The following is a 27,864-nucleotide window of genomic DNA, read 5'->3' on the forward strand; positions in this document are numbered from 1 at the left end:
TTTTCTATCTTTCCAAAGACTTTCAATTTTTTCCCATGATCCAATATGTAATTGTATTCACTCGGTGGAACACCATTTTGCAGCTCCATTTTTCCCACTTCACTCAGTGGAAATCTCTCTATTATTTTTGCACAAACCAATAGTTCATTTGGATCTTCCAAGTAATTCTGCAGTTCCACTTGGATATCAACTCAGTTGACTCCTTTAGATTACTCTTTAGGGACTTATTTGGTCCCTTTAAAAGTTTCAGCACTTGATAGTTTGGTATCAACAGTGGATCTACCTTTTCCTAGTCTCTCTTCATATTACTGCCGATAACTACTGATCCAAAAATTGTTCTTTTGACATTTTCTCAAATTTGTGCTTGCCAAAAAAAATCTCAACAAAAAAATGTTGCTATTGTTGGTGTTGGAAATAAGCCACACCCGGACCGATGGTGGACTGGTCCAAAAGGGGCCAGTAGCTCAGTGGTAGAGCACTCCAGCAGCGTATCGAAGGTCCTAGGTTCGAGTCCTAGCTGGTCCATGTCTCAACATGGTATCAGAGCCAGGTCCAGGCTAGGAGCCCCAAGCACACGAGAGGTGTGGCTTAAGGGGGGTTGTTGGTGTTGGAAATAAGCCACACCCGGACCGATGATGGACTGGTCCAAGAGGGGCCAGTAGCTCAGTGGTAGAGCACTCCAGCAGCGTATGGAAGGTCCTAGGTTCGAGTCCTAGCTGGTCCATGTCTCAACCGCTATAAGAGGGGCTGAATTTGCAGAATAGTTACCTGGAGACACAGTGTACAGGCACCAGTACAGTAAGATGGACGCCATTAAAATGTTGTCACCAACAATTGCAGGTAGGGAAACAGGGACATGATCCTCATTCAAATTGACTATAGTTTAAAGTAATTTTCCAACAAGTTGCTGAACTTGCAAACCTGTATTTAATAGGCCACTCATCTCTTTTATAACCTGCTTCCTTCTGTGATTTGTTATTTAACACATCAATGGGAACTTCAATGGCCCAGTAATTCTACAGTTAAATCATCATAATTCTTCTATCATTGTGTTATGTCTGACTGCATAACTGATGCAGACTTGCAGCTTCACTGAGTTTCTGCATATAAATCTGAATAAATAGACCACTTTTTCTTCCTCTATGTTTGTATCTGTCCTAATGGTCTATACATTGCTAAGATGGTATTTGTTATTGATTTTGAAAAGTGAAAATTTATGAGAAATAAATGAAAATTAATCCTGCAATACCGAATACTGCATTTTTTTCCAAAGCTAATAACATAGAGCTTGCTTCAGCCGGTGATTCAAAAATTATCCTTCAGAACTTGCATCAGCTTTGCAACCACAAAGAAGTTATCAAAAAAAATTATTTAAATCTTTTTAGTAAAATCCACGTGAATGTTCTGTATCTTGTTTTCTTGTTAAGATGTATATCATATGAATGAGAGAAAATGCCATCACAAATTCACACATTGTATTTTAACTAAAGGAAGTACCAAGAACCATAGACTTCTTGACAGTGACAGTAGTTATATGAAAATGATACTGAGAAAACAGAAAGAGTATGTCTGCAAATCCTGTACCATCCAACCCAATGACCTCAACAGCTCTAACAGTTTTCAAAGGTTACACTATAAGGAAACAACAAAATTTTAGCTAGCAGTTAAAAGGAAACAAACTAGAACCATTGGAAGCCTGATGATGTAAAGATCTGGATTGACAAAAAAGGTCTAGCAGCAGCCAGTTAATTGATGTTGCAGACTCTCAATTTGATTGTCTGCTTGGTCAGGCAACACTCCAACATAGCATTGTGTGAGTGATTCTAAACAGAAGCACTCATATTTTTTGTATCACTCAAATTTCTTGTATAAGAAATGTTGAAACCTCCTTATTACTACATAGAGTTCGTCTGATATGAAGCGATAGAAAGATAAGCTCCCTTTGTAAAATTCTCCATGTCAATTCATCATTCTGTGGTCTAACTTCTCTAAATGACAAGTCAAGAAAACAACAAAATTTCTTCAAGATTAATACTATGATGGATTTCACGCAATCTCCCTGTAAGTTGTACATGTTCCTCTATTCTAAGAAGATAAATCTTGATGCCATATAATCTCCAATTGATATGTTCATAAGTACTATTGCTTCAATAATTACAATTTGAACAAAACTTTGGTACCACATATAGGTTGAACAAAGGAAAACTGTTCCAGGTCAACTAGAAATGTCCCCAGTAAAGGTGTGCAACTAAAAGATGAGGAGCTCGTAAAAAGTTTTGGTTTGTTCTTTTCCTTAAAGAAAAAGAGTCATTTTCTTAGAGGCATGAATCTCATGATTTAGAATAGGACTCTTCAGTGGTTCCAATATAACAAAGGAGATGTTGTATTTATATTATTAATGCCGCTGATATTCTTGATATAAAATCAGTCTATATGCAACCTGCATCAATCTAATAAGGTCCTATAAATTGCACCTATTCTTGTTTCAATGTTTGTCCTCCTTGAAGGTTTGATCCTCATAAATGCTTTGCCTAAACTTCAATGACAACATATATTGTCCATAGACTACCTATGAACCAAAGAGGGGGAATTCATGAATTTGAAGAAATGAAGAAAACAAGATGTCACCGTGTAAATCAAGAATGCCCTTAAAACACAGCTCTGGGGCGGCTATCACTTCACCAAGACTTGGCAGTCAAAATAGGACAAAGCTTACATACTCGATACAGGAGAGAAAATGAGGATCCATAGGACATGATTACTACAAATATCCAGCTACCAAGAACTTTCTGGCCTGCTGTAAGTGGGATTCAATTGTTTATTAATCTCTCCTTTCTACCGTTTGGTCCTCTTTTAATGTACTGACAATTGTATGATAAATATGTGCAAAAAGTTAGAGCATACAAGGGATCTGTCTGCTTATGATTTCCTTCAGAAAACAAGAGGCAGGGAATCATTTTAGAAAGACAATCACCCACTTTGCTCAAAAGAGATGAATGCCTTTCAAATGGATTCAACCATACATCTTTAATAAGAGTTCATTGTTTCAAACAGATGCTGACTCTGGCCTCTAGGAGAAAAATAAAAAATGCTAGACTTGCTAGGCTTCATGTACTTTGATGTTCACACAATATAATTCTCATGTTTCTTGGTTTAATATTGGATGCATTCTTTCCAGAAAAACAGAACTACAACACTCATGTAACCATCTAGGCCTCTACTCTAGCCCATTCTTCAAATTCCATAGCCATTGTGAATAGTAAGTCTTTAATGCTCTATAAAAGACTTCACTTGTGAACTAGACTTGAATCTGTAATACTTGTTGGTTTTAACCTGTAAATTAATCCCAATCTATTGGCTTCTTTGCAAGTACCTCACCAAACTTCAATTCTTTACTAGATCAATAAATCCACTCAAACTTCTTTGCTAGTTCTCTATTTCTATCAAGAGCAAAGTTTGATGACTTAGTATAGGGACTTGTAACAGATTTAACCAAAAACTCGGCTAGGACTCGGACAAAAAAAACCATAATTTTACCAAAAAAAAAAAAAGAAATTAATGATTTTAGAGAACATAAAAGCCTAATTTGACTTTCAATTTATCATAATTCAAACATTACACGTCATATGATCATCAAACACTCAATATTTGAAATTTCATAATTCATACTCATAGTTTCAAACTTTCAAATGTATAACAGCATCATAAGTTTATAAATGTTTACATAAAATGATATGTCAAAATGAGAAAAACAACCAAATACAATCTACAAATTCCTCTTTCCCCGCATAATGTAACTTAATTTGTCAAGCCTCGAACTAAAAGGTGCTATAGTATCAAAATGATGATGAATTGTTTCTTCAACATTGTCTTTTTGGATCTCAAATGCTCCTCTTCTCCTCTCCTTCCTTTCTTATTTTGTTGTTCAAACCAGTTTTGGACAAGATAGAAAAAATAAAGTGAAGAAAAAGTCACTTTTTAATGTTTTTTTACCTCCCTAGCCACACCCAAGTGGACCCGAGAGTCCGTGCTCAAAACTCGGGAGTCTAAGTCTGGGACTTGGAGAGTCCTAGGGCAAGACTTGAGTGAGTACTCCCCGGAACTCTTCTGGACTCGCTATGGGAGTCAGTGGAGAGTGGGCTCAGACAGAGATAGGACTTAGGAGTTTGGAGAATTCTGGAAAGTACTTGGAGAGTCCTCAAACTATGATCACTAGTAATTTCACATCTCCAACCTAATTGATGTTGAGAGTGTCAATAACAATTGTCAATATTCAATTGATTCATCATAGGTATTTGATATCCTAAATTTAGTTGCCAATGAATTCAACACATCATGCATCATCAATCAATTCCCTGATTTGGGTTTGGTTCAAACCCCAACCAGATTTTAGATTGGTTCTCACCTATGGGTTTGTCCCAAATGAACCTAAAAAATCTGACTAGTACTTAGACTAAACCTGTTGGGTCCCAAAATTGCCGCTCACACTTCAATCCACTTCAAGGCTAGAGATATGTTGTTCCTGAAGGTGAATAGACTGGCTCATTGACAAAATGTGAGTAATGACAAGCCAATTGCTAAGAGTGGATAGTCTCTCCTTCACTTCAAGCTCAACTAGACCTAGAAGGGTGTTCCTAGAGGTAATATTTAACAAGATTTAGTCACAACTAAAGATATAGAAACTAAGAAAACTACAATAGTATTCAATGTACACCTAGTCCCAAAAGATGTCACTAGAACAAGGACTAACATACTACACATATAACCTCTATTAAGCTAATGAAGCTGTACAGGACATGATTCTCTAGATTAAAAACTACTATGGCTCACTTTAGATGTTTTTCTTGAGAATAATACTAAACTATGAAGTACATATAAACTAACTTTCTACTCCTAACTATTAGTTAATGATATTGTTCACTTTAATGATGCATGGAGGATCAAACACTTCTAAGCTTGGTGCCTTATTGTGCTATAGAATCACAATCATCAAAAGACACAACACCATAGAAATGACAAAAGAGCTATGATATTTAACAACTAAACATGCTTTATTATCCCTCTCCAAACTTCCAAAAATCCACATACAATATGGGAAAGACTGTTACAAATAACATCTGCGATGCAATAAAGTGTTACAACACTTATCAAATCAATATTACATAGCCACCAGCAAATGTGGTAAACTAAGCTAAAAAGAACTTGTCACACTCCATCACTTAAAAGTCTTCCTAAATATCCACAATTGGTCAAGGAGACATTTAGTTACATATATCTATCATACAACAACTACCTCTTTGTGATTTGTAACATGAGCTGCCCTAATGGCAGTTGGACATGCAAGATTTAGAACCCTAGAATTATTTCAGTGTTGCAATCACATGGAAATGGATAAATGACTAGCCTTTTGTTGGAAAACAAACTAGCATAGCACTTTGTTGGTTGCATTGTCGCTTCGAGAATCAAGGAAGAACTATAGGTCATGAACGCTTTGTGTTAAACAAGCTGAAATCCTATGGAATCCACTAAAATGGCAGCCTAGTACTTGTGTGGAAACCATCCATGTCAAAAAATAAACATTGTATTAATGGCAACATGGCATTCTCCTCCTACACCATTGATATTGCATGTGAAGTTGTGCCCTTGAGATGAACAACTATTTTTGGCAATAAAACCCCCTTGGAGTGTTTGTGGTATCAAATCTGGTCATTAGTGGTGACTTGGCACATGCAAGGAGGTAGGTGGGAGTGAATAATGCTAAATGAGAGAGATGTGGAGTTTCAAGGAACGGGGGCCAAGGATACTTTATAACGCATACTAAAGATAAACAAATCAATATAACTTACATTACTAACTCCAGAAAGGATATAAGGAGAAATGTTAGCATTTGGGGATCTAGGATACCAAGGAACTCATGACACAAAGCATGCTAGGAAAAGGATGACTAAAACTAACACTTAAAAAAATAACATAGTGGATAGGATTGAAAGGTAACTTAGTGTAAAATGTCGAAGTGTGGAGGTTTGAGGAAAAGCAAGCTAGTAAGAGTAAGTTTGAAACTCCAACAAAGACAAGGGAAAAAGAAAGGTTTAGAGGAAGGTACACCAAGATGGAAAACCCCAAAATTGCAACATTTAACACAAACTTTGGAATTTGAATAGAAAACCTCCACACTTAAATTTTGGGACCTTTACAACTTCCAACACATGAGAGACAATGGAGAACAATACATAAGCAAATTTGACAAATGGAGACCGATACAAAAGTTCTTAGATCAATTAATATGTGATGGGCAAAAAGAGGCCTAGATGCACGAACGAGTTGGGACCCAAGGAAATTTTGCCACTGATAGATTGAGTTTCAACAAAACCCACTCCAAAATATGGCTTTTAAAAAAAGTTAAATTTATTATCTTTTATCAAATTTATTATCTTTTATCATCATTTATTATTGTAATGAAAGAAAACAACAACACAAATAATGAGGCTCTGAATCCTTGGAAAAGATCTATCTTCATTTTGCTTCTCTAAAACCCATGACTCCCTACGTTTTATCATGTTCCATTAACGACCATCAACATTGGCGAGTTGCTCATGTCTCTTTTGGAGAATGTCCTTGAGTTCAATAAGGTTAGGCAAGCCAACATGAAAGTGGACTTAGGCACAATCATGACACAATTGCAAAGGGATGATTACATGACCATACGAGAAGCCTTCATGTTGACCACGTGACATATTCCGTGCCATTTTTACCGCATGCTATGACTTTGCCAGCCATCAAATGGTTCACACTCCCACTACAAGTTTTCATTTTCTTAGTCAGGTCATTTTGACTCCCTAGCTGAAAATTATCTAATTCTTGTGGACCTTTTGCCTAGCTTTGCAACCACAACAGGTCATCTATCTATCTCGGGCAATATTCAGTAGCAAGGCATGCAGGTGTATCAATTTCACTCTCTTGTAGGCTTTGTTGTCGTAAAATCTGAAATTGCTAATTCAATGAGAATTAAAAATGGAAAATATAACGTTGACAAGTGATTTGATTATTTTAATATTGAGAAATGAATAGTCAAGCAAGGTATTCAAGATTGACAAATTAATATTGCATTAGTATATATTATATTTATAATATTGATGGTAATTTTTCTAAAATATGTATATTATGTGGCATTTTGAATTCAATCCTTGTTTTTGGGCTGTAAATATATATTTCTTATTTTTATATGTTTTTATGGACAAACCTAAAAAGAATCTAATCATAAAATTTCTTTTTGATCAAATCCACAAACCAAACCAGCAAACCTGAACTAGAACCTAAATCAAGATCAGTAACTTTGCTTAGAATTATACATTATTACTACTACCTCAGCTTTGAATCTACACCAGTGTTAAATAATGAGAGAAATAATTGTATAGGGAGTAAATTCTCAGATAAAGAACATTTCAATCAAGTTTTGCACAGCGAGTTATAAATACACCATTAGTCAACCATATTGGCACAGTTAAAATACTCTTGCAGAAATCAAACAAAATAAACACTTCGCTGATTTTCTCCACTTTTCAGCTTGCCTGGTTATTCTTAAACTGGAATTTCCTAATCACGCTTAGTGGAATTCAAAATGAAGAGACAAGTGCCTTATATCGATGAGTGCACTCAATTACAATGGTATTTCCCACCTAATTCATTTTTTTCCTCCTCACTTTGATGTACATTAACATCCTTTCTTGTGGAATGAGACTTTATGCAAGATACGTGAATTAAACTAGACCTACTTTTACAACCCATTGTTGAAATTGAACCTACCAAATGCTTCAATGAAAATAATGATCTGCAACAGCTATCGAGAAAGAAGCTTTAGCATAATATAAAGACTAAATGAATAACCATTCCCTAAACATTAGTTGAGCCCTTTTGCACCTTCAATCACACATAAGTGCCCTCTTCGTGAAAGCCTTTAATTCAATAGAAAATTAAGACCTTGAAGTCGAGGTTGCAGTTGAGGACTCAACCAACAACATAAGGGCTCAACCAGTAAGGAGAGTAAGTGAAGTTAGTGACAATGAACTAAGAATCATAGCTTTGATGCACTCTTTTAGAGCACCTTGTGCTTTTTATAGCTACAGTTAATATTAAAATAACATCTTATTTATAAGGAAGAATTTGAATTTCTATACATAGTTGATAAGAATTAATTTTTCAAATAAATTCTATGCAGTTGAATCCAGAAGCACAGTACAATAATCATTATAGACTCTGGAAATCTGATGTCTCAAAATTATTTTTTCATTTAGCTTCATTTAGGTCAGTCTTTATGATCCCCAAGAGTACTCCTCATTTGTATTGATTTCCTTGTGTCCTATGCCCTACTACTGACCATCTATTATTAATTTATTAACTTATTGATATGTATCAGAATTTTTTTAGTATGTGTGGTTGGATCTTGTTCAATCGAAAGGCATATTTATTCTTGTGCACTTTGTCACATATTGATTATTTTGCAAGAAAACAAAGGCCAAATGGAATAATTTTAAAATCATACACACACACAGAAAAGTCATGTAATTTGATTCAGTTTAAAAATAATAATGTACGATTGGCCTAACTGCTGTCTTCATCACTTATTTGCAATTCAATTCAACTCTAAGTAGCCTAACTGATTTTTACCCTACAATCTTATCTCTAGTCTTTGGCAAACAATCTCAGAATTGTGTGGACATAAATTTTTTCAATACCTCAAAAGGTACTTAAGTTATTTCAAATATACATTACAAAGAAACAACTCAAAGTAAAAAATATTAAGACCTGTTCCTTAAACATCTCTTCATGCTTTATCATGGTTTTCCTGATATGTTCCATTTTATCCTCTGAGAGATTCTGCAGAAAATGCCTCTGGCCAAAAGCATGCACGACTTTGCTGCAACTGCTGTTGATGTTGGTGTGAGGGGTGGTGGGGTAGTTTGAAGATACATCTTGAAAGATCATTCTGTTGCTCCTGCTTTCCAAGGATGGAACATCCTGAACAGTTCTGATAGTCTGCAGATATAAACTAAATTGATTTAGAGCCTCTAATTTCTAAAAGAACATAGACAACAATGGAATACTGAATTTCATAAATTTTCAATAGAATACATGAATGTAGAAAAAGACATTAAAAATGTCATCCAGAAATATATAACCAATGTACGTATCCCTTCTTTTCATTAAAGGGAGGACCATATAAATTGAACATTTGGGGACAAAAGGAACCAAAAAAAAGTGGCGGCCACATTCTAATAGGAGTTAATTATAGCCAACAGAGTTTATATTCCAATTTAGAAAGAAAAATTCGGTGTAGTAAGTCTCAATTATTTCAGAATCAATCATAAGTCATTGCATGTATAAATTGAATCTTTAAGGCATCCAATAAGGATAAGAGTAAGAAGTATAAGTCTTAAAGGAACTCAAGTAAGATTTGCCCTTCACGAAAATGGAAAATGGCTGAGTGTTGTAGCAAGGACACAATTCAATCATTGAGATAAGAAACACAATACTCGAAAGAAACACCTTTAAGAAAGGATCAAATGACATTGATCATGGTTGAGTGTTGTACTAATGCCCACCTATTTACTACAGAATCATACACCTCTCAACAAAAATACAACATAATAAGACCCTAATAAGGATAGGAGTTTAACACAAACTTGAGGAGAATTCATAAGTGGTTGTACTTAATGAACAAGTGATAATAGCTGTAAGGAAAAGGACCTTGTAATATTTACATAAGCAGGCTTAATTGTGAGTTTAAAACTTTCTTTACCTTTGCAGATCATCATTGATGGTTTAAGGAATTAATGAATATATAGTAAATACGTAACAGCCAGGCACCCAAACAAATCACAGAAGCCAACTTTCAGGAGTAATCAAAAAAATATAGCTTAAACAGTACCCCATAATTATCCTACCAGAAAGACTAATATATAAACTAACCATACTAACAGTAAACTGAAAATAGTAGTTAAGAGAAAAATACGTAAACATGTTGCTGGCAGTCTTAGTTTCGGTTTTAGCAGTTAGTTAGAGCAAGATTTTATGAGGTGGCAAATTAGTTTAAGTTAGCTATTAAGTTTAGATCCAGGTTTGTAAAAATTGGTTGTGCCTTTTAAAGGCTACATAAAGCATGTAATCTTCTCCAATAAAATAGATAGACAGTTTCATTTGTGTGCATCTTGTCTTTGTACTGCTATTATCTCTATAAATTTTGACATGGTATCATTGCCTACTCAGCTCTGACCTCCTATTGAAAAGGTTGAATCTCATAGGCTTTTATTATGCACCGGCACCCTGATCCCCTCGTACTAAAAAATGAGAGAAATGACACCTTTTCGTTTATATCAAAAACTCATACCACAAATTAGGAGGGTAAAAGGAGAACTAAAGCATTTTATGTTAGATTTCAAAGTAAATTTACATTGTTAGAAGAAAGGCATTTCATATTGGGGATAACGGACCTGCATATTATACCCTTAAACGAGATTATACCATTACCTATAAAGGAGATTCCTTTCAAGTGACCAAAAATTAAATCCATGAGTATTCTCATTAAAAAAAATATTTTGTGCACCTTGATAATTGTTGAAGGTGGTTTGTATCCATATAACCATTCTAAAAGCCAACAGTGCTCGCTTCATCAATATGACTGTAAATTACATATTTGATCATAATGCTTGTATGAACTTTGAGGAATAATCCTTTGATGTGCATGGGACGGGTTCATCCATACATTAAAAATTTGCCAATTACTCATTTAACTTACGAGTTATTTTTGCAGCCGAATAAATCTCCCATTAACTTGTCTAGTTGAGTTTTGCCAAGATTTTGGCTAGGTTTTGCCGAGTACTCCCAAGTTTGCTGAGTAAATGAAGTAATGAAGTTATTTAATTTGCTGAGTCCAAGTCAAAATTGGGTCTGCCAAGTTTTACTGAGTTGTCTAGTCCGATCAAACTTGGGTCTACCTTGTTTTCCTGAATTGCAAGTTTTGAAGCCTTCATGCTTGTATTGCTGATTTGCTGCAAGATTACAATCCTTAATCGTCTAATGCCTTCTCTCTTTGGAAATCCCAATCAATGGGCTTGGAGATTCACCATGTCCTCATTCGTGTTTTGCAGACATGCTAGTTCTGTACACGGGATTGTGCCTCTGAAATCACATATACAAGCTCAATAGAACTTGACCATAAATTAGACTCATGTTTCACCGTGCATGTGTAGTGAGCGTATTTGTGCAGTATGATAGCAATGCACTACATATTGTCAGGAAAACTACAGTAATGATGCTTAGAAAGGTCAAAGACTGAGGTATGAACATGGCAATTGGCTTGTTCAGGGGTAATGCAACAATATTAAGATTGTCGTAACAGGTCACATCCAAGACTCCATATGAACCTTCCTCTATCCTCAAACACCCTCCATATGAACCTACCTCCGTCCTCAACACCCTCTGTCAAGTGCTATCCAACACATAGATGTTATAATCGTCAATGTCAGAAGATCATGGTTGTTGTTTATAGATTCAGAACTGATCCAACGGTGGAGCAGGGTTGCTTCTAAGTTATGTCACCGTCTTTCATCATGCTCTGACATATGTTTAACCATTGCGAGAATTTAGTAGTGCATGCTCTTCCATTAGGAGTGAAGGTGGATATTTAGTGTGCAATGACAGAGCCCAAAAGACAACAATTAAAGATGTTTCAAAAATGCCAATTCAGGCTCTACGTAATGGCAGAGGAAGCAATTGGATAGAGGAATGAAACACTTCCCAAATTCGCAAAACATTGAAGAGACGTACCTTGACTCACTCGGATAAGAAAATGAAAAAGCCAACTTCCTTATAAATGGATCAATGGACCTCCATAAGCAAGGGCTGATAGATCTTTCTTCCTAACCTAGGATACGCAGATTCAACAATTAGAGAGTTCAAATAGAGAGGGAGGCAATCAATTTTTAAGGTGAACACTGAAACGAGGATCACCAGGAGTAAAGCTAAAGAGCCCTCTTGCATTTTAGGCACTTTTTATCAATTGAATTTTTGGAGCCTGAGAATTTCAATTTGTATAGGCTGGTCTTAGACAGTGCTCAATACGGTTACATTTTGATGCGTTTTCAATAAAATTCTGGTTTGTAAAAGTTATATCTAGTTGTAGTTCCATATGTTTTTGTCCCCTCACTGCTTGAGCAGGTAAGCTGGAATACAACTGACTTTTTATAAAAGTACACATCTAGTTCCATAAGTATACCAAATACACTCATTCATTTTAATTCTAAACTTCCTATAAGCTGTGATTATGGACATTACTATAAACAATTTTCCAAGGCACATCCATACTAATTTCCATATCCTGCGCAAAAGAACGATTGTAACTGTGTTAGGGGAGAGGGGAGCTCTAGGAACTTCTACCTAACATTTACAGGCTGCGATAGGCTCTTTGCTGTATTACCTTGGTAATCTGCTGCTGCAGTGATAGTCTTTTTTACTTGGAAAACATGAGTTATCCTCCATGGCTGTGAGGACCACCTTGTTGAGGATTTTCTCTTGTTTTGTGGGATACATGTTTTGGAGGCCTAAATATTAAAAAAGTTATGTCCAAGGATACCAATATGGTAGAATTGATGTCTTTTGATGGTGGTTTTTTTTTCCCCAAAATCCAATACAAAATTCCTTATAGGGTTTCAAAAAATGTCTTTCTTTCCAAATACGGTACAGCTTTTAAAAAGTAGCACGTTGAACTTAAGTTTAAGATCTAAATTTTTTAATTTAAAATTAATTTTATATTTGGTAAAAGGTTTGATTTGTAATGGTATCTATAATTCAATGTATTGTAGTTTTTAATTAGGTGATTTATATTTAAATTATCTTTTTAATTAATATAATAGTGCAGATAAATATATTTATATGATGGATTTTTTTTTACAATTTTAAAAATAAAAATAAAAATCTCTTTATAATTTTTACTGTCTTTTTTAAAATGAGAAAGGTCTTTGATATATTGTTGAAATTAAATGACTTGTAAATAATTTATCAAAAGGTTCAATTTTGTTGAAAAATTTACAAATATTTTTTTCATTTAATCATTTATCTCTAAAAAACTAGTATAATTATAACAAAAGTTTCTTCCATATAGCATTTGGTACCATATTATATAAGTTTAACTCAAACCTTGACAAGTCTTGTTTACCTAAACGTTAAAATGAAACAAATCTATGTTAACTTCTATATTATAATATTTTTTAAAACATTAAAATGAAAAATCTTTTCAAATCTAAAATTCTAAAATAGAATTATGTATCACAATTAGCTTTAAAATTTTAAATAATTTAATATTTAATTTATTAAAAGATAAAATCATAAAAAATTCTTCTTAATAGAAGATTAAATACAATTATCAAAAATTATAATAAAATATTAATTAATATAATTTTATTATTAATTATTACATATTTATTTAAATTTATTAATAATTTTATTTTTTAATTATTACATATTTATTTAAATTTATTAATAATTTTATTTTTTATGTTTAAATATTAATTTTGTTTTTTATGTTTAAATATTAATTTTCTTATAAACATATATTAGGAAAAATGAAAAGAACAACATTGAACTTATTGACCCATATTTCATGAGTAGTGGTTTGACTCATATTTCATGAGTAGTGGTTTGCACGAACCCACTAGTCATGAAATATGGACCCATGAGTTTAATTAAAACACTAGTTAAATCTTGATTAAAATCAAAAGTTTTATGTTGTTCCTTTCATTTTTATTTATATATTTTTGTATAACAAAATTATTAAAAAAATAATATTTAAATAAAACTAAAATAATTTCAATTATTAATAATTTTTTAAATGGTAAATAAATATATGTAACAATGAGATCCAATATTTCATCCCCAACTAGATCATTCATTCTCATAAAAGATGGGTTCATATATACCACTCATCAATAGATTGAATCTTGAAAATTTAATATCATAAAACATTACCAAAATACCACCTACTTACTTATCAATATAAAATTTCTTAAATTTTTAAATTTACAATTTTTATTTTTTATTTTTTTTAATAGATAAATAGCTGCATAGGGGCAGCACCCATTTCTATTATCTAAAAAGGAATACAATTTTTATTTTTAATATAATAATAAAAAATATATAATTTTATACAAAATAATTAAATACACTATTAAATCTAATAAAATGAATTCTTTTAATACTTTATAAAGTATATTCTACCTAACTAAAACATAAAATTCAACAGCTTTTATAAATTCTTTAGGAAAATATGAAAATATATTCTCATTACATCACCCCAACATATCATCCAATCTTAAAAGATTCCTTTCAAAGGGTTATAGCGATGTAAAATCAATCATATCTCTAAAATGGTGGACCTACTATTCCAAGAGTCATATAGTTAAATTGTCAATTTATTCCAACATTAATGTAAAATTAAAGTAAGACCCATCTTGATTTAAAATTAAAATATTTAACGTAACTTACACATTTAAACTAAAGATTTTTTAATAGTTTTATACCAAAAAATCAGATAGGTTGGAATTTAGTCAATTAATTTTTAAATTATCTTTGACTTACAGTGGCGTTTAATTCCAAATGATGCTAAAATTAAACGCCAGGGAAAAAGACAGACAGAAAACGTTAAGACACGATTTATCGGTTTAATTATATTTGGAAATCGAATAAACAATATCTCGCAATGGATCGGATCCGCTGTTCCCAATTTGCGTGGACCAGGAAAATAGTAGAAACAAAATCCCTAAACTCAGACGAAATGTCCAAAGCTTTTAGACTGCCGCGTGCAGAAGGGCCCATTTCACGATTTCTTTAAAAAAACCCATGAAAATGGGGGCCTCCCAGTACCAAAATGATTCAATTTATTAATGGAGGGATCTCTCTCGGGGAATAGAAAATTATATCGATCTTATCTTCATAATTTGTAAGTTTATAAGATTGCCCAACACAGATGGACGAGCTGAAAACATACATGCGCATCGGGGAAAGTAAACAAAGAATATTTGCGAAACAACAGATAAGCAAGCTGTAAAGAAGAGAAAAATCCCTACCAATCTTCTCCTGCTTGGACTTTTCTACGACTTGCGAGGGAATTCTCAATTTTTGTATACTTTATTTGGATTTTAACAATTAGAAGAGTACCTGCTGTTGCGGAGATTCTTCTTGCCACCGACCCATTCTCCGAAACCTACTGTATTGACCTGTCTCTGTATAAACAAAAACGTAATCTCTTTAAAAAAATGGGTTCTTCCATGTTTTAGTAAAGAACAATTGCGTTTGATTGTGTGGTTCTTAATGATCCGTAGATATTTTAAAGATAAATGCACATACCATACAGTGTTCAAGTACAAGCTATGAGCTATTATGGTACATTGAGGTGACACCGATGGCTTTCCATAAAGAAGATCCTCTACAAGCCCAGGGCCGGTGAAATTCCCACGGCCTGTCGAGAAAATAAGAGAATTAGGTTACCCAGTGGGAGATTTGAAATATTGTGCGTATCTTTTTAGATTTCACGACCAAATAAAGAAAATTATGTAACCCTCTCTAGGACAATTGCCCTAACAAAAAGTAGCCTAGAAACTCTTATATACAAAAGAGTCAAAGATTCTGTGATATTTCTAGATCATGATTTCCATTCACATTCTGTGATACTTCTAGATCAAGATTGTCAAAAAGATTGTGTGTAGCGTATGAAAATTTCCGTAAGCAGTCTGAAAATATTTCAAAGGTGGACAGTTTAAACGAGTTCTTTGAGGAGATAGACTTCACAAATTATTAGCAAGCTTCTTGGTCAAGATTCATAATAGAAAAACAGACATAAAAAGAAATCTGAAAATGTGTTAATATTATGGTTTTTGGTCTTGATATCATGAACATCATTAAAATTATGTAGCAACAAGCACATAAGCTAGGTGCTAACAATCAGTTTAAAACTTAAAAGAACTTTAAGGCAACTAAACAGTAAACATAAGGTACAACAGTATTGACAATTAGATTCCACGATTGATACACATTCAATCATAAGAGCTTTTCCAAATATGATGCTTTTATATATTCCTGATCATATAAATTCATGACTTAAAGTATCTGTTAGGGACTGAATTTTTTCTCTTCTTTCCCTTTTATTCTCAGTCATTCTTTTTACAACCCATCTTTGATGAGAAAAATCATAAATGATTCGACACAAGCAATTGGACTAATTGGCCCAAAGGCAAGTGGATCAATTGTAAGTGACAAATTTCAGCACAATGCCTGTAGATGCTATAAAAATATCAGCACAACGCCTGTAGATGATATGCAAATATCGGCACAATGCCTGTAGGACTGCACTGCAATAAATTGGTGTTTAGTCCATAAAAGAATTACATTGAGGGGATGGGAGATGATCAATTTGAATCAATTGTTTGTAGGCAATAATACCTAAGCAACATGACCTTACACTGGTGCATGAGTTAAGGTCATCAACTGTAACTACAAAGCAATAAAATAAACCATAAATATTTTAAATAGCCACAAAATGTGTGAGAAATGAAGAGCCATTAAATGAGAAGGTGAAAGTTTTCAACAAGCCGTGACATGTCAAAGCAAGGGCTCAATGAGGCTAGAAAAGCCCGACCAAGATCATCACCATGGATCTCAAAGACATTGGATTTAACATCTAGATTCTACAGTCAAGATATATCAAACCAGGGTTGCACGGCCCTGTGCTAGTACTGAAAGTCTGAAACAGACTTGGAGAACCAAAATTTAGGAGTTCGTCACATTTTTGAAGCAACTGAATTGCTTGGAGGAGATGCAATTTATGAACATTCAAATTAAAACAGGAGGAAAAACATCAACTTCACAAATAAGAGTCAAAAAAATTTAGTGCACTGGGAACAAGCTATTATTTGGTTCCAAATGTTAACCCCAAACACCCATTAAAACCTCAGACAGCTTCCAATACTTTAACCTACAAAGTGAAAGCTGAGAAATTTCCAAGCATCGGAAGAAGCAAGGTTGGCATATGCTAAACAGATTCTCTGACGTTTGAATACCTGTGCAAGCATTTAAGTCCTTATAATATGGGAATAGTTCCAATAATTGCGCCTTTATATGGAAGAAAAATGAAGATAGAATGTAACTTTTTAATTTTCCAGAAATGCAGTACCTAAAACAGATCCTATGGGATCAAAATTGAAAACCAGAGCACCCCTTCAAAACCTCTAAAAACCCCATAAAAACTGAGTATTGAAACTGAAAACCTAAAACAAATTCTGAAAGTCTAAATGAATTCACAGTCTGTACAATTTCACGTTGAACTATTTCATTTGCACACATTTTTTGTGAACCCAGGACTCCCAACTCTGCAGATGACAGAAATATATCAAGGGAAACCCTCCTATTTTATAATTCACAGAACACTGTCCTACACTAACAGTGCTTACCGCCGCAATGACTCAGGTTCAAGTCCAGAAGGGCATGATGTTCCCTCTAAAAATACAATTGGAGTGATTTGAGGGTTGTTATGGAGTGTCCAGCGCTTAAGAGGGGTTTTCCTTGACTCCATAATCAACCCTCTCCAGATGCTCAGTCTACTCAAAAGGACCAAATTGATAATGAATGGCTTGGATCAGCAAGGAATTAGGAATAGGACCACCAAGAAGCATACTGGTACGTATCAGTGAGCTAACAACCCTTCAGAGGTCCGATTTTTCCTGGAGTATGGAATAACCTTCCAACAATTTTAGTAGCTAAATGCCCATCCAATCAATCTTGGTCAAACCTTTAAACACCCACTCCCTCCACAAATCACAGCAGGAAGAATTTACAGGGACGCATTCCTTTGCTAAGTCCAAAGCATTTATACTAACGGTAAACCTCAACCCCCACAGATTTCAAGTCCCACAATCAAGAATCCAACCCTCCACCAAACACAACCCAAAAAAAAACAAAGAAAAACAAAACATCCAAAAATCTCCCTAAACTTGTAACAGAACAGAAAGATTAGAATCAGCAAATTGTCTCAGTTAAAAGAACCAAAATGCATAACCGAACGTACCTGAAGAAAAACATCACCGCAAATCCTCCTGTCTGAAGGAAATCCGTCATCTACCATGGAAATCAGCAGGCAGGTAGTCAAAATCCTTGAAAGAAGGAAAAAACTCTAAAATAAAAATTGACAATAGTGCTGCGAATCCTCCGTCGTGCGGACAAAGGACAAAAGTTTGTCCGACGAATGCCGTCAAAAACTGTCGTTATTTTGTTCGATTTTCCGAATCGAATCGCCACTAGACGAACGAAGATCGATCTGTGTCTTCCTCTCTCCACAATCTCATCCTCCCAGAATCTAATCAAATTTTTATCTCCCACTCCCTTTTCCTCAAAATTGCTTCCACCAATATCTTCCCCCCCTCCTCCCGCCGGCCGACTGCCCGCCCGGAGCTTGACTTTTCCGTCAACCGTGATTCTCCGATAAGACCTGACAAATATCTGTCTCCACGTGTCAAGTCTCCTTAGGTTTGATTACCAGGCGGTGTCGTGGCCGAAAGCAGATCAACATCTATCATCTGATTGGTTTTCCTTTTTCCTTCACGCGCGTCAAATCACTTGGAACTATCTGATTGGCTGCCACATATGCTTCTTCCAAATGTTGGGACCCGCCATGGCTGCGCGCCGAGCCATATCTAATGTCCATCGCCCATTGGTACAAACGAACCGGTCACACTCTTACACGATACCTTTTTTCCTCCTTGCTTTCAATCTCCCCACACATTACAGATTCCATTATCTCCTTTTTTTAATTATAAATATTTTCTAGATAACGAAACGAAATAAGCAGCCCATGGGACCAAGAGCTGTTGTGACAATATTCTATGGTAATAGCTGTTTAAATAGACTATGGGACCAATGGATGTAATAAAATGTTTTATGTTAGATATACATGCTGTTCAATCAATTCATCTAATATTGAAAGGAGTTTGATGATAAAGTTGTAGTTCTCGATTTCTTAGATTATTTAGTCTCGTGGATGTCATTATTAAAATCATTGATTCATCCCACCAGCAATTGTAGTTAAAATGTTTTACAACTCGCATGTTTACGAGGAACACGGACTATTTAATTAATCTATGGAACAACAGTATTGTATTTGACTAGGAAACCCTTATTCCCATTAGAATTGAGTTTCTTGGAGAAACAATCGGTCCCAGTCAACTCAAGTGAGATAAGTAGTTGCTAAAGTTCTAGCAACATATATTCTACAGTAATATATTTATTAGGTACCTGTGTTGTTTAATTAGTCTATGGGACCAACGGTTGTAATGAAAATGTTTTATATCAGATACACGTGTTGTTTAATCAATTCGTCTAACATTGAAAGGAGTTTGAATATAAAGTTGTAATTCTCAATTCATTAGACTATCATGTCTCATGGTTGTCATTCAAATCATACATTCATCCTATCAACAATTGTCATTTAAATATTTTACAATAACATGCTAATGAGAAACACGCACTATTTAAATAATCTATGGGATGACGGAATTGTAGTTGGCTCAGAAACCCTTAAACCCCTAAGAATCAAGTGTCTTGGACAAATAGTGGGTCCCCACTCAACCCAGGTGGGATAAGTAGTTGCTAAAGTTCTCAGGGTAAGAGGTGGGTCAAGAAGCGAGCTATTCACCTCTACCCCATCCGTTCATGCACCTCGACTCGAGGGTCACTTTCTATCAATTCGAGTACACCTTGAGTTTCCCTAGTAGTGGAGAACTTGTTCTCTTGAAAGAGATGTCGCAAGTTCAAATCTCAAGGAGTAAGGTATGTATGCCTCGTTTGTAGAATAGTTAGGTGCCTCCCACAAGAAGTACGGGGTAGTCCCATATTACTATAAGCCATTTCTAGACACATATCTAGACTAAATTTCTTCCTTTTTATCGAGACTAAACCCCACCTTTCATTCATTGTTTAATGGACCAATTCAATTGATATGAAGGGTGCCTTGTCCATATGGATAAAATTGTCTACTCTCTACTTATCTTCATAGTTTGATACAGATATATACTATGAACTGAAAATTGTACTGTACTGGATATTTATTTTATTTTCTCTATAGTTTCCTGGGACCGTCCCAAGTTCCCTTTCTACCTCCTAGACTCACTTTTGGCACGTCAGGATGTCAGAGTTGTTTTGTATTGCATGGCATGGTTTGGATTGAAAAGGTATATATATACTTTCTCTGTACAGATACTTGAAAATTGCAATTATGAATACATGTGTTGATTCGGAGGCAAATCTGGTCCTGTACGCTCTACATCAATGATATGCTGTATCTATTTCGAGATCCATCTAATTCCACTCGCCCCTTTTCCAATCATACTTTCCTAAGCTCAAATCTCCGTCTCCATCTAATCCTTTCCATTTGTGTCTTCTTCACGCTAGCCTAGTTGTTTTGCTGGGTTTCCCTCATTTAATTCCAAGAGGGGACATTTTTGCCCTTTCGGAGGAGGTGAGAATTGAAGCGACAAATAGTGGTATGTGACAGGGACACTCTGTTTTGGCCATAAACTCTTTTGTTCCTTTCAAACTATCTCTCCTCTGCAACATAAAATCTCGCGTACTTCATGCATTTTCCCTTTGCCACGTGTGTACCTTCGCCACGAGACCTACATTTATCTTTCCGCAAACTGGATATTTAAAGCATGCGGAATCCATGATATTGTAATGGTGGAAATTGCATCTCAGTGAACACCTTGTAACAAGATCAAGTAGTTTAGGAGATTGAAGAACAGAAATGATATTGATTTTTTTGGTGAGCCTGTGTATCAATCTTTCATATCACACACATAAAATGATTAGTTGTATGTCAAGATCAAGTTAAAATAGAAAGTAGAGTGAAATTGAGTGTAGAGAGCAAACTATAAGAGAGAAAAGGGAGGTAACACCAAGCTAAAATAGAAAGAAGAGTGAAGGTGAGTCAGACGAAAAAAAAAAAGGAGAGAAGAGGGAGGTAACACCAAGGTAAAATAGAAAAGAAGAGTGTCCACCGAAAAAAAAAAAGAAAAGAGGGAGGTAATTGGTCGGAGGCAAAGGATAAAGCCAAAAAGGGGGTATTATTTGGATGTATTTTGAAGAGGTGAAAATTATGTTGCTTGAATCTATAATATTCATTTTTTTTACTATTGTTTGGGGTTGTTTGATTATAATGTTTTAAAGTAGTTTTAATGTCTTAAATACATCTATCTAAAAAATGTTGAGAGATATTTACAATTTTTTAAATATTAATTATTTGATGTATAAACGATTGTTACATTTAAGTAAAGGGTTTTTATATACACTATCACACAATGAGAATCTTTGTTGCCTTTATATAATAAAACAAGTAATATGTAAAAATATAATAATAATATGTAGTTAAATGAAATTAAAACTTTTAATTATATCAATGATTTTAAACAATTTGTGAGACCGTCTATTAAACTAGCTACTTCAACCACTCAAAGATTCATGGAACAAGTGGCATCCTTTAAAATAATGGTCCTTCTCTTGTTGATTAAGTTAACAACTCTACCAATCCTTTTAATATGTTTTCTTCAAATAACTCTAAAATGGAGCTTACCCTTAGTGTTTTGTAATGTTTCACTAGAAAACACTTGGGTAAAAGTACAAAGATGTGTCATGCTTTTAGTCAACTTAGAGAATTGTGAAATTGAGTGTTGAGAGCAAACTGTGTGTGTGTGTGTGTGTGTGTGTGTGTGTGTGTGTGTGTGTGTGTGTGTGAGAGAGAGAGAGAGGGAGGTAACACCAAGCTGAAATAGAAAGAAGAGTGAAGTTGAGCATCGAGTCCAAACTAAAAGAGAGATAAGAGGAAGGTAACTGGTTCGACCCAAAGGATAAGCCAAAAAGGGGGTATTATTTGGATGTATTTTGGAGAGGTGAAAATTATGTTGCTTGAATCTATAATATTCATATTTTTTACTATTGTTTTGGGTTGTTCGATTATAATGTTTTAAACTAGTATTAATGTCTTAAAAACATCTATATAAAAAATGTTCAAAATATTTACAATCTTTATTAATATTTATTATTTGATGTATAAATGATTGTTCCATTTAAGTTAAAGGGTTTTTATATACACAATCACACCATGAGAATTCGTGTTGCCTTCATATAATATAACAAATAATATGTAAAAATATAATAATAGTATGTAGTTAAATGAAATTAAATACTTTTAATTATGTCAATAATTCCAAACAATCTATAAGACCGTCTATTAAACTAGCTAATTGAACCACTCAAATATTTGTGAGACAAGTGGCATCCTTTAAAATAATGGTCCTCCTCTTATTGATTAAGTTAACTCTACCAATCCTTTTAATATGTTTTCTTCAAATAACTCTACTATGGAGCTTAGCCTTAGTGTTTTGTAATGTTTCACGACGAAACACTTGGGTAAAAGTACAAAGACGTGTCATGCTTTTAGTCAACTTATCGGCATATGAGAATTTAAGCATTTACAACTAAAAATAAATTTTGGTCAAATATGGTCTAGTTAAATTCATTCTAAGTAAATTAGATATGAGCCACAACTTTTCCAATAGAAATGTTCACTAAATGTATGTATAGCACTACTTTGGAGCCAATTTACCAAAATAAAATAAAATTATCTCTTATTTCAACAAGTCCTATTCATGTAAATAACATTTTTTTAAATGAAAAAAAAAATTGTAGATTTATGTGTGAAGTTTTAAAATATATATTTTAAAATTTCAATTATTGTTTATATTTTTTTCACTATTACTACAACTATGTCATCAACACTAAAATATAAGGTTGATTATCTTGTCAAAATAAAATATTATTTTTTAAAAATAAAATAAAATATGATGAGTGCACACAAATTTTAGAATTTATTGAAAAATAATATTTTTCAAATAAGAAAAAAATCCATGCACTAAAGTTTCAAGTTATAAATACACGAAAACATGAAGGAAACAAAAATATAATTTGCTATATAAAGAGTGGTGTTCCATTTAACTTTATTTTTAGTATTTTATCAACAATTAGATTATAGTTTCGATCTTATTACAAAATATACTTAAATAATTTAGAAACTTTTCTTTAAAAAAAGCATAAAATGCATTAAAAAATATACATTTCATTAGTTATATCATTCAAAATTCAACACACACACACACACAGACAGATATATATATATATATATATATATATATATATATATATATATATATATATATATATATATATATATATATATATATATATATATCACTTCCTAATTATTCATTAGTGTTGGTCATTTCTTTTATAAAAGTGGCACAACTTTATATTTTCATCCGCTTCTACAAATATGTTTTCAACCTTATTTAAATATTATTATTTGAAACATTGATATCAAGTTCTACTATTGGAATCAAATATTAAATAGTTAAGATTTAATTTTGTTTACACATTGTAATTTTCATCACATTCTAATTAGTGAACTATTTAACAAATATAAATCTTTCTCTTTTTCTTATTACATTTGAATTTGAATTACATTCAATAATGTGTAGCTTTGATAAATACAATAGCATTAAGTTTTCATGTATATACACACAAAAAAAAATCAAACCTCTAAAATGTGACTAAAATTTGCAATTAACAAAGATTCAATGTGACCTATGAATTGATATTAGTCTGCAACCATAGGGGTTTCATCATCTAGCTTCCAAAATCAAAGGGATTTCATCTTCCAATCTCCACACTCGAACATAAGTGCTCAATCAATTTCTAGACAAGGGTTTGTAAAGTGATAAATTGCCCTCCTCGTATGGATGCACTCACCTTTTTAAATCTATCACAATAATATCAAGTTAGCCACAAATATGAATTTGCATCTCTTGATTTGAACAACAATTATGGGATGAAAATATCTCACCTTTAAAAATCTTGGCACCATTAAAAAATATGCTAGGGAGTTAGAAGGAGAGCACAACCAAAGATATAGATATTGGAGTTTAGGGGTTGAAGATACCATAAGATGCATACCAAAGATCTAGGCATTAGGGATCAAGTGTAATGGGCATATTGTTAAGAATGGGTTAGAAAATCTAACAATTATAAATGAAAGAGAGAGAGAGAGAGAGAGAGAGAGAGAGAGAGAGAGAGAGAGAATGAAAGACGTGGTAGAATGGATAAATTTTAACTTTGATAGAAAAAAATAAAATAAAATAAAGTTGAAAGAAAAGACATGCTCAAAAGGGAAACTCTGACAAAACTTAGAAGACAACTAATGTAAACTTAGAAGAATAGACCTCATAAAAATCATTGAAAAAGAAGGGAAAGAACACATAGTAGAGCATGACCAAGGGGAACACATTAACAAAGAATAGAGCTAATTTAATTGAAAACAAGAAATGACATTTTTTCCCTACTCAAAATTACTTATCCTTAAGCAATTATAAATTTGAATGCTCTAATATCTAAGGGCCTTCCTATATTGCATCTTTTATGGGTAGATCTTTTTTTTAAACCAAATACTTCTTGGGGCTTCTATTTTTATCCACGAATGATTTAGAATCAAAAACAACTTGTTTTCTGCATTTAATAGAAGTAACTCATTTGAAGGTACAACATGAATTCCAAGTGCTCTCCTAAGAGAAGACACTTGAAATAAATTATGAATCTTACTTTCCTCTAGTAGCATCAACTCATGGGAAACTTTGTGATCCTTCTTAGAATTTTGTAAGGCCCAAAAAATGAGGTTTAATATTTTTTGATCCACATGCCTTCAAACAAGATTGACTGTATGGTTGTAATATCATAAAATCCATGTCATCAACCTCAAATGTTCTCTCAATCCTATGGTGGTCTACATGAATATTATGTTGATTTTGATCTTTTTGGAGATTATTCTTAAGTGAATTCAAAATACTCCACATGCTTACATCATTTTCTTCTAGGACATTATTGTTTGATAGAACAAGGTCAACAAAGCTTTAGCCTTCTTACTCATACAAAGCCATGAATGTCATCATCTTAATTAGCATGTAATAAGTGGTATTGCAGTAGTGCTCGAAATGGATCCTTTTGATTCATTTATTTTGTTGATTAGCAACATGATTTATCAAATAACCTTCCACACACTTGTTCATAATATCAATTTGACTACTTGTTTATGGGTAGTATCTAGCATTGGGTGTGAGCTCAATTTTAGTTAAAATAAATAATTCTTACCAAAATAAACTCAAGAAATGATTATCTCTATCACTCACAACACTCTTGGATAGCCCATGGAAGTTCAACACTTCCTCAAAGAATAAAGCAACAAGTTGTGGTACCTTAAGTCTAAAAATATAGCAAAGAAATATGCATACTTTATGAGTATGTTTACAACAACATATATGTAGTCCTTACCTTGGACTTCTAGAAGTCTAGTGATAGAGTCCATAGTAACACTTTCATGCTTCTACTTTAAAAAAAGTAAGGGTTGCAATAGAGCAATTGGGAATGCTTGTTGTATTTTATTCATTTGACAAACATTACATTTTCTGACATGACTAAGGACATCATCCTTGTGTTCCTTCCATGTGAATCTTTCCTTAATCTACTTATAGGTCTTAAAATACCCAAGTTGACCCACCAAAGGAGTATTATATACCAAGTTCTCAAAATATTTCCTTTCATTCTTGATTCTAGTACCAAGTAGATTATTCTCTTGTAGAGAATGAGTTCATTACACATTGTATACCTATCATCTAGTAGTTTCCCTTTCAACACATCAAATACAAGCTTATTCTTAGTATAGTCTACTATGATCTTTTTTCCCTCTAATCAATAAAGATGTGAGACATTGCACACAAAGTTGACATTCTAGATAATGCATCAATAATAACTTTTTTTCCTATAACATATTCAATATCAAATTCATACACTTAAAGTTTATTTACCCACTTTTGTTGCCACTCATATAGATCTATATTACTGAAAAAATACTTCAAGATATTGCCATCAATATTGGTTATTAATTGACCACTACCATTTATTTCTTAAATTTGGTTAATGTGTACATAATAGCTAGTATTTACTTAGCATATGGAGAATCGCCTTTCCATCTCTCTAAGTTTTTTACTCTCAAATACAATTGGGTGCTTATTTTAAATAAGAATTATTCTAATCCCTTCTCTTGGTGCATCACATTATAAAACAAAGAGAAGGGATAATATAGAATAGCTAACATGAGACACAAGCTCATTAACTCCTCCAATTTATCGAATTTTCGTTATGCAACCTCATTTCATGTAAAAATGTCTTTCTTTGTTATCTTACTTGAGGGGATGACTAGTTGAGGGAATCCCTTGATGGAATTTCTATGGTAGCTACAAAGGTTGAAGAATCCTTGTAATTGTGTTAGATTCTTTTAGGGAGCGAAATCACTTTGATCTTCTCCATATCAATGTAAATAGTGTCATTCTCAAACTAGTTAGCTAATCACCTTTCTAGTTAGTTACATATTCACTCCTAGGTTAATTTTACTTAGGTTATTTCATAATTTTGTTTCACTTCATAACATTGAGACATGTGTCCACATCACTTGAGACACCAAGTGCATGCATACTTGTCAATTCTCACACACTTGTCACTTAGTGAGCTCACAAGTGTTGCACCTTTTGAGGGTTATTCAAAGTTTGATTCCTACTTTCCTACCTCATCTGTTGTTAAGAATCGGGAAGGACAACTGAGAGGGGGGGGGTGAATCAGTTGCCAATAAATTATAACCCAAAACCAATTATTTCAACTTCAAACTCAGTTCTGGTAAAACAGATTAACAGTTATAGCAATACCGATATAACTTAATGCATGAAACAGAAAGCAAAACACATCCACAACACATGACACAAAGATTTTGATGTGGAAACCCTATAAGGGGAAAAACCATAGTGGGAAACCTTACCCACAATCAGATAATACTACTGCAGATAGTAAGTGAATACAATAATGGGGTTTGCACATGCAGAAAGGCCAACCGCCTAGAGCTCACTACTCAATCACAAAATAGGAGTCACGCTAACTACAATTGGATGGTTAAATCCGATAACAATGTACTGCTTCAATATAGCATCTACAATGTTGGATTCAGTACCGATTTAAGCTCTGACCATGAGTGCCAAACACCTTCATAACCTTTCCTTCAACCTTTAGATAATATCTGCGTGATTCGCACAAGGATCTGCTTATATTCGCTCTTCACAATTATCTCAACATACACTCATACATCTTCTAGATAAGATCTTACAATTATTTATACAAAACCTAAGACCTCATGATTAGGTCGGCTCTCTAAAGATATTACATTTACAAAATAAGTCTTGATGCAATACAATATGTCGACCTCAATACATTTACACATTATCCAATCAATAAACCATTTCCAAAACGTGTCATGTTGATCTGGAACATGATATCTTGTACCGGTCCATAACCTAGACCTATCTGTCGGTCAAGGCAAATATGTGAACCTGATCAGACCAATAAGAAAAACACCAAATGTAAACATCCAATCCATGTCTTTGACATAACCAAATGATCTCTAGATGATAACAAGTCATCATCAACTTCCTGAGCTGTCGGTGAAACATATACCGATGACTGTGCATAAGCCAATATCCATATTGGGGCCACAATCTGTCAGTTCAACAATAAACCAATATAACCAGAGTGCCAAATCAACAATGTAGACCTCCAAAAAGATAAGTGTTGACATCAATGACAAAACCAATGCAACACATGATGAAGTCATCCATAATACCAACA

General features: G+C 33.6%; 1 protein-coding gene across 5 annotated transcripts in view; it reads right to left on the bottom strand.

Annotated features, from left to right (window-relative positions):
• Positions 1–18,430, bottom strand: part of LOC131040932 (uncharacterized) — a 37,980-nt gene extending 19,550 nt beyond the window's left edge. Inside the window, exons 1-4 of one of the 5 annotated variants that reach the window (XM_057973893.2) lie at positions 18,110–18,430; positions 15,397–15,508; positions 15,208–15,272; positions 8,803–9,033 (exon numbers count right to left, since the gene is read on the bottom strand). In XM_057973893.2, coding sequence (XP_057829876.2) covers positions 8,803–9,033; positions 15,208–15,243 — 267 coding nt within the window. In that variant the 5' untranslated portion in view covers positions 15,244–15,272; positions 15,397–15,508; positions 18,110–18,430. Of the gene's footprint in view, positions 1–8,802; positions 9,047–12,472; positions 12,570–15,116; positions 15,273–15,396; positions 15,509–18,109 lie in introns of those variants that run through there. The other 4 variants (XM_057973891.2, XM_057973892.2, XM_057973894.2 and 1 more) reach the window with 4 other exon arrangements.
• Between the last annotated feature and the right edge of the window lie 9,434 nt (positions 18,431–27,864).

The sequence above is a fragment of the Cryptomeria japonica genome, chromosome 10 (genome assembly GCF_030272615.1).
Source record: "Cryptomeria japonica chromosome 10, Sugi_1.0, whole genome shotgun sequence".
Lineage (NCBI taxonomy): Eukaryota > Viridiplantae > Streptophyta > Pinopsida > Cupressales > Cupressaceae > Cryptomeria > Cryptomeria japonica.